Raw genomic sequence first — 12,023 nt, forward strand, 5'->3', positions numbered from 1 at the left:
CTAAAACAAACAAAAAACAAAACTCTTTAGGCTGCCTACTACTCATGAGTAGGTCAATCGATAGGCACAACACCTTGGGTTTTGTTTGTTCGATGTCTGAGCAATATTTTGGTGGGCTGGGGGCCATTGGATGGTCGAAATCAACAACTTCACACAAAATTTTCAACCCCATTGAGCTGCTAATTGGCCGTGGTGCAACTGGAGACGAGAGAGGCAATGAATGCGAGAGAAAGAGAGAGAGATGGGAAGAGGCTCCATTTCAATAATAAGCAATTAAATATGCCAAGGGCTTTAATTACCCCGAAAAGTAGGCAAATAATAACGAAAAGAGTAAAATTGATTGGCTAATAAATGTACATATTGAATTATTAAATAGGAATTATGCCATAGACTCTATAAATCAATCAACATATCCATCTAATAACCCAAAATGTTTCTAAACCTAACTTCTTCATTTTCATTACTAATATAATCCTTTAGATATATGAATTTCACTATGGCATACATTTCATATAATTAGTTATTTTTTCATGATGACAAACTAAAACGAACAACTGTTAGTATAATTACTATTAAAGAGAATAAATTTACAGGAACTAGTAAAAGTTACATGTGTCCCATTTCATTGTACAGGTATACTTACTATCCTTAGGCGACATTTGCCAAATTTGAGACCCATACAAATGGAAATATACATCTCTGAATATGTAAATGAAACTATGTACTAGTTGCCTAGACAACACATACATAAATAATCATGATTGTGGGTGTAGTTCCATATGAGTTGCAATGTAAGCGGCTTATTTCCAAAAGCCACAAGCACAGAGACTACGAAAGCACTCAGCAACACGATGGAAGGCAACATTAAAGTTTCTTTATTTGCCAATTAAAGATCCAATGTTAATATTTCGACTAAGCAAAATGACAATTAACATTAAATTGATGTTTAAAGAAGGTTTTAAAGTACAAACTCAATAGGCTATCAATATATCAGTATATTCGTTCTGAAATGTTAAACGTTGCAATTTTCCAAACGAAATTGATTTTGTCCACTTTTCGACTGATTAATTTGCCTACCTTAAATACCTGGCATTGATTTGCTTGTGTATTTAATGTGCAATTCATGCATGCAAATTTGATTTAAATGAATTTGACACTATGCTAAACATTAAGTTTAATTATAGCTTAAATGAGCAAGGTCGAATTCAATTCAATTGCTATCATATCTGCTCAAAATTGATTCAGTAATGACGAATATTTAAAAGTTATTTGCAAAATATATAAGAGCTACGACTCATACGTATTTATTAAATATCAATAGTCCTTTATTCGTTTCGGAACTGTGGTACAGCTTTTAAGTAAAATATTGAGTTTAGATTTATGGAAACAAGCAGAACAAAAATTATGATATGACAAAATAGAGAAATTTTATAAACGAGTAATCGATTAGAAAACCGCCGATATAAACAAGTTAAATACCAATCCCAAGAGAATAAGATCTATGAATAAAAACTGACCAAGGTTTGAAAAAGTTTCCCAAACTTATGTAAATTAAATTCTATTCGTTTGAGTAAAAGAAACTATTTTCTAAGCACTAACTAAAAACCACAAAACTAGAGCAAGACATGTTCATTTTCATGACATTAAAAGTATAGAGCAATTTAAATATGTGGTTGCAATTTTAATTAAGCTAAATTAAATACCATAGAAATGTGAGCAACCTCTTTTAACAAAAAAGTGAGTCTTTGCATATTCTGTTGAGTCCCCTACATATTTCCGGTTAAAAGTTGTTACCAACAACCTAACGAACTCTTTACTCACATTTCTCTACAAATTGCCTTCTTGTCTCTCATCAGACTTTATTTTCGTCGTAAATGCCAATTGGTCTTTGCAAAAATGAATAGTTAAAAACTTTTTGAAAAATATCTAAATAGAAATATCAGGTTGAAAATCAGACAACAATTTGTGTTTTGTTATACAAATTTTTTTGTTCAACAACAAGAAAAAGCCACAAAGCGCTCCCCAGTTACCCAAAAAGAGAGTAGGCAGGAGCTGCCTATTCAACTATTTATGAAAATACTTGTGGTAATTTTACAAAACCAAGAAGAAGAAAATACAAAAAAAAGTTTTCCACATTTGGGCCGGGATTTTGGTTGGCATACACACACGTGCCTAAACACACACACACACACCCGCACACAACCGAGATGGGGTTGGGGGAGACCTAAATTTGGCAAACTGTATGCCATTACGTGTAATACCAACACATGCATGCATAAGTACATAACTTAGTACGCAACAATTTAAAATGACTGCCTCTAACTGGCAAAATCGGCAATTGCCAAATCAACAAACTTCTGCATGCATGAAAATTTTATCCAAATTTTCCGACAAAAAAGTCAAAATTTCTTGTTAGACGATGAACGATGGCAAATGATAATAGTGTACCATGTAAATGAATGGTACCATGCAAAACCTAATTTAAATCGCCCTTTAAATAGTGTCAGAGGTTAGGAAGTTAAACTTAAATGGCGTATCAAAGGAAAAGGAAGTTGCCAGTAAATAATTTCGGGGCGAGAGTCTATTAAAGGCAACACACAGCAGCCAGACTTATGGCATTAAGTAAATCCACAGTTAGCCAAATTAGCAACACTTTATGCAATTTTATTTTTTTACGACCGAGACGTGAGACGTGGCATAAGTTGTCGCCGCTGGTATAATTTGTAAATGCCAAAGACAGAACTGAATACTGTCCGAAATTGAGAGATATAAAACAAGGCACAGGTGTATTCTCTCCAGTGTCACATTAACACCATCTTAATAAAGTAAAGTGGATTAATAAACATATCAAATTTTTTTAAGAAGATTATTATCGTTTATAGATTTTAACAAATGTCTATACTTTTTTAAAACTTGTTAGCTACATATATCTAAAGAACATTGATAAGGTGTTTGGAATTTGTTTGTAGTTGATTGAAAAAAACTTATTCATCTCATATGAATTGCAACTTCAAATAAGGAAACGACAAGATATACCAAAACTTTTCTTAAATTTTGCACATTTTTCAATAAGCAGCTATTTACAAATTATGTTGGCAAATGTTATAGACTAAACCAAATCCCTTAATTGTGTATACCTTTCCCCTATAGAGCTTCTTACCTCGAAACTCTTCACATTAGCCTTTGTATGTTCTTATTCAGATTCATTTGGTTGCCGCCCACTTGGAAATTAATTGTAACACGCCTTGTGGAAATGTCAACAGGCAAAGCAAATGGCCTTTTTTTGGGGGGCGTAAGTGTGTGTGTGTGTGTGAGTGTATGGAATCAGAGTGAAGTGCACGTTTTGAAATGCCACGAAAAGAGGCGCTCAGAACGCATTAAGGCTGACGCAGTCAAACAGACAGACATTTAGAGATACAGTCAGGATATGTTAGCTAGTGGTGGTGGAGCAGAAGGTGGAGAATATAGAGACGATGTTGGTGGAGGCCTCTTCAAAAAGAGGGGCTGAACAAAGTTTTCATTAGCGGTGGCAAAAAGACATCGCTATGAGATATGCGAAACGATGCGTTGCGTTGCGATGTGATGTGCCAGGGCAAACATTTTCCAAAAAAAAAAAAAAAAAAAAACCTACCAAAAAGTCAGCCAGTTAGAAGCAGCAGCAGGAGCAGTTGGAATATGCTTAATGCCACTTTACGAGTGACTTTCGTTGAGAGCGAAATGCCACTTTGACTACACTATCCAACCAGCCGCAATTCTCTCGCCCTTCCCGCAAAAGGCTAACCAATATGACAGCTAACATATGTAAGTGTCTGTCTATCTGTCTGTCTGTCATAGTGTCGCTTAATTCAACGCACAAACACAAAGAAATACAAAAACCAGAGAATCGCATAGAAGGACGCCAGAAAGCCAACAAAGTCCTCCTTTCTTTCTAGTGTGTGTGTGTGTGTGTCGTGTCGTGTGTGGGCGTTAGTTAAATTACTTGGCTACAATAAAGTGGCATATGCTCTATGATATAATTTTCTTCTACTTTGACTCTATTTTTCCACTTTTTGACTCAAACTCTTTATTTTCTAACCTTTTGTTATACACCTGTCATTCATTTTACCGTGTGTTTACATGTACTTGGCACGTGTATGCCAGTTACTTGAGCGCGAAATTTATTGTAGAAAATTTAATTTCTTAGCATTTTTTTGTCATATGTGGAATATGTCTTTATGTAAAGGTTCGTCCTAAGCTTATCCGATTTGAATGTCAAGAAGTTTTCTCACTGTATGGTTCTAATTTATATTGAATCAGTCCAAAATGGAATCCTTCCTACTTTCTAGACTACTTCTTTTTTATACCCTTGCAAAAAGGGTATATTAATTTTGGTCAAAAGTGTGCAACACATAGAAGGAAGCATCTCCGACCATATAAAGTATATATATTCTTGATCAGCACGACAAGACGAGTTCAAATCGCCGTCATCAATCAATCCGTCCGTCCGTCTGGATCAACGCAAACTCCTCCTAGACCGTAAAAGCTACAGAGCTGAAATTTTGCATGTAGGCTTGTATATACTGCAGGCGTTGTATATCTCGGATTCAGCCGGATCGGATCACTATATCATATAGCTCCCATACAAATGGCAAAGTCACGAACAGTGACTTTTCTTAATAACTTCGTTATTTTCTGAGCTATTAGCATGAAATTTAATATTGTTAAGTTAATAACATATATAAACGACTATGCCAAATTTGATCAATATCGGGTTACTATATCATATAGCTCCCATAGGAACGATCTTTCGAAAACAGTGACTTTTGTCAATAACTTCGTTACTTTTGACGCGATTGCTTTTAAATTCAACATTTATTGGTTTAATATATCTGTTAATGACTGTGCCAAATTTGATAAGGATCGGGTTACTATATCATATAGCTCCCATAGGAACGATCGGTGGAAAACAGTGACTTTGATCATCGTTATTTCCTATGCTAAGATTGTAGGCCGTTCTTTCGGACACATTAGCCCTTTTAGCTTAAACGTTTTTCCACTTTGATGGCTATAAAGGTAAGGAAAGAGTTACCAAAGAAATTGCAAGGGTATACAAACTTTGACGCGGTCGAAGTTAGCCCCGGCCCTCTGGTTTTTAATTGATATATGTATATATATCTTGGTAAGATTTTTTTCATTCTTCCAATAAAAGATATACACCATACATAAGCTGCCATTACTAATACTTACAGAAGAAAAAATGTTGATGTAAATGAAATAATTATGTTTATTTCTTTGTCTGTTGTATTAATTCTAGGTAATTTCTTCATGACTCGTTTGCTTTTAAATAGCTAAACTAAATATAGTACAACCTTTTTTTATGATTTCCACCTGTAGAACATATTTTATGAGAATGTCTGTCCGCAAAGCAACTGACGTTCTTTTGCAAAACCTTCACGTGGAAAATATTAATGGCCTGTGGCTTACAATTGTTCTAACCAGGCAACGGAAATGCCTAACAGCGTTAAAGAAAAGTTTAAGGGAAGTTGTATGTACAAGCATCCTAGCCAACCCTTTTACCAACAACAAATTTCCGCAACGGCTTTTGTTTTTTTGCCAGCAAAAAGGAAAACATTAAAATCAACGCCCGCTGCGTTGAGCAAGAAGCTCTTTATCAGCATCATCATCTTCTTCATCGTCATCTTTTTCATAATTATCTTTATTTACATCATCCAGTTGTTAGGATACTAATGTGTTGGTAGTTTAGGATGCTTGCTTGAAATTTATATTATACGACTGTTGAAAAAGAAAACTTTTGCATTTTTAAACCATGCATCAAATCAATACTCTAACACAGAGTATTTTTAAATTCAAGGCGACAATACCCAAAAGTTACTTACATATTTTAAAGCGAACGAAATCTAGTTCTACTCTTTAAAATATATTAATCACATCAATATTATATTTTGGTAAAGATCTTTAAAAGGTATACCAAAACAATAAAGTTTACCTATTTATGTGAAGTACACTGTAGTCAGAAGATATTAAGTATATCTGTCAGATGTGGTAATATATTATAGAGTTTAGATGTAAATTTTATAGTTTTGCTTTTCTGCGACCTGTTTAGTTTTGTGTTTTACAAAAGAAAGTTATTGTAAAGGATTAAAAAGATAAAGTTCTTAAATGGTTTCTTATTATAATGACATGCCAAAATCTGGCATAGTTGGGAATGAAACTTTTGCGTTAAGTTTTAAAAAGTAACTTGTTTCGTTTTCGAGCTCGAAAGCAAACAGAAACCATTTTAATTAATCCTCTTGAAATCGCAGGAAAATAAATTAATTCAGATATTTGTAGTTAAATACTAATTTAATATTACACCATTAAACGACCGACCAAAAAAATACAAAAATAAAGCTAAATAAATCAATAGCTTGAACAAATTAAAAACAAAATAATGCAGTATCTAATTACAAAAGTCCCAAATAGGAAAAAAAAACTTCTGAAATCAAAGTTGTAACAAATTTCATTAATATTATACCAACTATTGCTATTACCTTTCAATGAGCAAAGCTAAAGCGAACTCCAATAAATTTAAAAGCAATATGAATTAACTTTTTTGGTTTTCCCTCAACTCTGGGGTTCGCTTCTCTTACTTGTGCCACATTTTGTAGTTGTTCTGGTTTTCAATAATTTATTTATGCCGCCACCGTCAAGGGATACTTGAAAGTGCAACATGGACAAGAAAAAAGAAAAGGAGAAACGTCTGCAACAGGCAAAAGGGACTCACGCAGTTTCAAAGAAGAAAAACTTTTACTGTAATTTTGTTGAGAATGTTTCAAGTTGAACAAATGAAGTGCAAGGCAACTGGGGAACAGTCACGTGACAAGCTCGAGGAGAAGAAGAATTTCAAAATATGTTTTAAGGAGACTTAAACTTATTAACTTATATTCTGATTAAATGTTTGCTAATCTCATAACTTTTCTTCTCAAAATGTTCACAGTGCGTTTGCCGTTTTGATCGCCAGGGTCCGCTTTGTGAATTACCGATTGTAATTAAGAATGCCGCCTTTTCCGGAGATTCATATGTATCGCATCGCATTTACAAGGATATACCACAACATGAGGCTCTCGATGCTGTTTTACCCATGCATATTCAACTTAAAGTACGAACGCGAGCCACCAATGGACTGATCATGCTGGCTGCTGCTCAAGGCACTAAGGGTGGACACTATATGGCCCTATTCCTGCAGAAGGGACTTATGCAATTCCAATTCTCGTGCGGATTGCAAACGATGCTGTTGAGTGAACTGGAAACGCCTGTGAATACGGGTCACGAAATTACCATTCGAGCTGAGTAAGTGAAAATGTGTCCAGATGCTGATGCTCAATGCTGACTCTGAATCCTCGACCACCAACCAAAACGCAATTATGTGTGTGGCAGCCATAAGGTCACATCCTCCCTAAACGTGATAACTGTCTGAAAGTTCAGTAGGGGTTGCCAAGGTTGGCCAACCTTAATTAACTTTTTAAACTGTGCCGGGGCAAGAAAAGAAACAGCGAGAAAATCAGAAAAAACACCGCTCGCAAAAAAAAAAAACTTGTGGCTCAGCAGATTGGTCATTAAATTTGCCTTCGTGTCGATTTCACCCTACTTGCCAGGAAGTGCCACAAATTATAGTGCTTGAAGTGGAGAATAAAATGCATTTTTTTTTTTGCCACTTTTTCCTGTGGGATTTCAACTTGGCATTCATGCGTAATTAGTAAGCGCTGTTTGAGTTTGTTTTTTTTTTTGGCTTTTTGTTCAATGGGATTGAAATTTAATTTTCCGTACAATACCAACATATTCCGAAGTGAAAAATGGGTAAATGAAAAAGTGTGTTTAATGTGTTAAATTGTTTTAAACACATACGAAAATAAAACCAAAAATGAGATAGTTCAAATCTAAGTTCATACGAGGTACTTGTTCAAAATATATATACTCATTTAATACATAAAATGTATAAGGTTAATTATTCCGATGAAAATGCTTTCTTCTTTTAACCACATAAGCCTATTTATTAATGGGTTTCTTTGTCTTAAAGGTTCAACAAATTGAAAAGATTTAAGCCTTTTGTTCTCGTGACATGCTTCACGAACTTTCATTAAACTTCCGCAAATTCCACGCCTCCTTAACCTCCGCCCATTACCTCAACTTGATTAAACAACAAATTAAATTAGCATTGTTTTCCTCTCGTTTTTTTTTTCGGCACAAAATAATTGACACGCCCAATTAGCAAACAAGAAAATATTAAGGCAACTTCTCATTTTGTCCAGGGCGGTTTTCAACTCAGTTAATTTGATTTGAGAATTAACTAGGCAAATTCGCAATAATTTAAAAGCTTCCCCCAAAATACATTCCCTTTACAAAACAAAGTTTAGTTTCCTAAGGATATTAGGCACAAGCTAAGGATAATTGTTATTGCTTTCTAATTACACTAATTGTGTGCAACACCAAATTTCGTTGAAAATCCTTAAGTAAAATGTCAATTGCGTTTGGGGAGCATTAGAGCTCATTATTAGGATAGAACAAAGTATGTTTGTGTGTGTGTGTGTGGAACTAGTTCAATAGCTGTTAGGCCTGCAAGGCAAAGAGTCCTGCGGCCCCTTCTCTACACTTTTATATTCTACTATGTATTTGTGGACCATTAAGCACGCAAGGCAAATAAAAATAGGCAACGAACATAAATTTGTTGCTCGTAAATCCACTTGGTGGCCCCCAAGACCGAGACCAAGACCCAAGACCAAGACCAAAACCAAGGACCAGAACCCAGAGACCAACGGCCAAGGACCAGAGAGAGTCAAGAGTACACAACGGACATTGGGTTAGCCCCAAGCTGGGACCAAGTGCTAAAAAGTAAATTTGTGGTCGATTCGATAGTCGTAAAAATGCCTTCGTTCCAGTTCTATGCCCTCTTCCAAAAAAAGAAAACTCCCACTGGTAAATTATTTATATAGACGGGACCAGACTGTAGAGCCTCTGCCATACTCACTCTTTCATTCATTCTCCTCGGACTGGGTGTTGTTGTCCCACTTTTTTTTTTGATATATCTATTCCTTAATGTCCTGTTTATGCCACGTTCTAGTTCTTGTTGTTGTTAGCCTTGATTCGTTTGGGGAATTCATTTGACTTGTGAGTGAGTCTTGTTTTTCTGCCTCTTTTTTTTTTTGTTTTTTCATCGTCTGTAAATGATTATTTGGTAATTTTCCATCAACATTGATGACCAAGTAATTGCACTCAACTGAATTGTAAATTTGTGAAAATTTTGTTAGTCGGGTTAAGTTGGGCATAAAAACGGTCAGTTGGCATACATTTTATAGTTGACTAGACATGATGTAAAATGTTTATATGGCATGCGATAGCAGCGGATTTAGTTTATCTTTCTGTGAAAGAATTTCGATTTAAAAAATAATGGGTCAAATACCATTTGAGATAATTTTGCTTTACAAGCTTCACTGTAAAGTGCCATGAAATAGCTTATTTTTTACATAATGAAAAATTGATAAATTAAAGACCAAAATTTCAAACAAAACTACAATATGTAGTAGAAACTGCTTATGTTGAAATCAGTAAAACTGTATTTTAATATTACAGTATTACATATATTGTCAGACAGCTACTTCATTGATAAAACTAGTTAGAAATTACAAAGCAGAATCATAGTTTACATCGACATTAGCATGTTTAAAAACTACATAACAATATCATCTAATTTAAATTTTTTACAATAAATTGTAAGAAGGAAAAGAGTTTCCTATTAACCATTATAAATATCCATAAATATAACATTAGCTAGTGATTAAAATGCCTCAAATCATTTGAGTTTTATAATTAACTTATCTAATCTTACTCGCTATATACTGAAATTTAATCGAAAATCAACAAATATAAAAACTAAATCCAATCTGACAATAAAGTTTTGTCATATGCTGCAACTTTGTTTAATATGCCACATAAAATAACAATAAAATTTGTATTCTGTGAGTGGCCCGCCCGCATTTATTGCACTCTACGTTACTTTTGGGTGTTTTTCGATGCTCTGTATTAAAATATCAGCATTCCAAATGTAATAAACGAGAACAGATATGAATCCCAGTTTGGCCATCTCATATGCCAGACAAAAACAGTCATAACAACAGCAACAAAAGCATCAGCAGCAGCAGCAGAAGCAGCATCAAAAGCAGTAACAAAAAGTAAAAACTTTTCACAACAAATAAAATCAGAAAACGTTTTTTACAAATAACGGCCAGGTGACATTTGTGCCCTTTTTGCGAAACAATAAAATGTGAAACCCAAAAATCCAGCTTCATGTCCTTTTTACTTTCTTTTTTGTGCCTCGATCACATCAAAGGGTTGAAAATTCCATACCAAGTTGAGACAAGCACACCAAAAATTTGACAGTCGATTGACAACGTTGTGAAGAGGCACCAAGGAGAGGGCAAGATGAATTTTTGGCACAGTAGTCATGGACTTAAAGAAAAGTCGAAGGAAATATTTCAATTTCGTACAAATTGAAAGTGATAGTGGAACTAGTTTATAATACTATTGTCTTTTTTTGAGCAAAAACCCAAAGTATTTTAAAATATTTTCTAATGTTTCACAATGTAAAATACAAGTTTTTTTGATAAAAGACAATCTTTTAAAAAAGTTCTGCTGAGTCTTTTTAATATATAGAGGTCATTAAAAATGCAAGAGTAACATAATTTAGCACAACTTGTAGAGTCAATATAACATAATTGTCTGGACACTTTTTGAAGGTACTTTTAAGAGACAAAATACATTAGTCATCAATTTCAGGAAACTAGTTTCTAAAAACTTAAAAATCTTAGATCAGACTTAAAATATTGGAAAGAATTCTTACTCTTTAGAAACCAAACTGACGAAATGTCCTATTAAAGAACTTACAATTTCGGTTTAATATTCAAGTTACTTAACACTTCTTTTGTTAATACTTTTATAAAATTCTTTATGCCACCTTAATTATACATCTTTTGTTTTGACAAATTCTTATAACCTTCGCTTTAAATAAAGCAGAGAAATGACATGAAAATGTTTTAACTGATTTAACTTTACAAATTAAAAATAATCCAAGAACATAGAAAAAGAATAGAAAATCTATCGATACGAAATGAGTCAAATGAGCTAAATCTATCATATTAGTGGAACTAATTTTCAACTGATTTTCATCTAATAGCAAACCACAGTGCATTACGGGTAAACGAAAGGCAACCTGAAAATTGGTTACGTGAGAGGTCAACAGGCGGCAAAAGGTACAACAATTTGTGAAGTGGATGGGGAGCCCTGGACCAGGACCAGGACTAGGGGGTTTTTCTTTCCATATTTTTTGTTGTTTTTTTTTTGTTCAGCGGGTGTCATAAATATTTGCACGCACTGGCATGTGGAGAATTTTGCTTTTAAAGGCCGCGTACAGAGGACGGTGCGGCATATTAAATATTTCATATTTGCGCTATACAAACAAGAGCTCTGTGATATTTTTCTTTTTTTTGTTATATATGTATATAATACAGTACCTATCCAATATATGTATATCTATATGTCTATCTATGTATATGTAAAAATTGATTTTCATTTTTGTGTTATTTTACAGATTGGACTTCAGCCGCAATTACACCCACTGCAATGCCTCGCTGCTCGTCAACGACACATTGGCCATGTCCGGGGATCAGCCGACATGGTTGAAGTTACTACCATCGCGACTCCATACACCGGAGGCCATACTGAACACATGGCTGCATTTGGGCGGGGCACCCCAGGCACCGATTGGCCTGATTATCGAATTGCCGCCAGCGCAAAGTGGTACCGGCTTCACCGGCTGTCTGCACTCGTTGCGCATTAATGGACAAGGGCGCGAAATATTCGGGTGAGTGTAGAAGCACTTTGCTTTTTTTTTTTGCTTTTCTTTTTGGTGTTTCATTTTGGTTGTGCCCTTTGGGCACCTTGTAAATGGTATTGCTGCTGCTGCTGATGGTGTTGGTCGCCATTGCCATTGC

At 34.7% G+C, this 12,023-nt stretch overlaps 2 protein-coding genes across 3 annotated transcripts in view; one reads left to right on the forward strand and one right to left on the reverse strand.

Moving 5' to 3' along the window:
* LOC6642073 (MKRN2 opposite strand protein) overlaps positions 1 to 12,023 on the reverse strand; it is a 59,604-nt gene that overhangs the window by 41,247 nt on the left and 6,334 nt on the right. The window lies entirely within an intron of this gene.
* The window catches only part of LOC6642074 (protein eyes shut), a 38,133-nt gene that overhangs the window by 19,034 nt on the left and 7,076 nt on the right, over positions 1 to 12,023 (forward strand). The window contains exons 5-6 of the mRNA XM_002064812.4: positions 6,977 to 7,329; positions 11,621 to 11,893. Of these exons, the coding sequence (XP_002064848.1) occupies positions 6,977 to 7,329; positions 11,621 to 11,893 (626 nt within the window). The remainder of the gene's footprint in view (positions 1 to 6,976; positions 7,330 to 11,620; positions 11,894 to 12,023) is intronic.

Source organism: Drosophila willistoni (genome assembly GCF_018902025.1).
Source record: "Drosophila willistoni isolate 14030-0811.24 chromosome 2R unlocalized genomic scaffold, UCI_dwil_1.1 Seg167, whole genome shotgun sequence".
Lineage (NCBI taxonomy): Eukaryota > Metazoa > Arthropoda > Insecta > Diptera > Drosophilidae > Drosophila > Drosophila willistoni.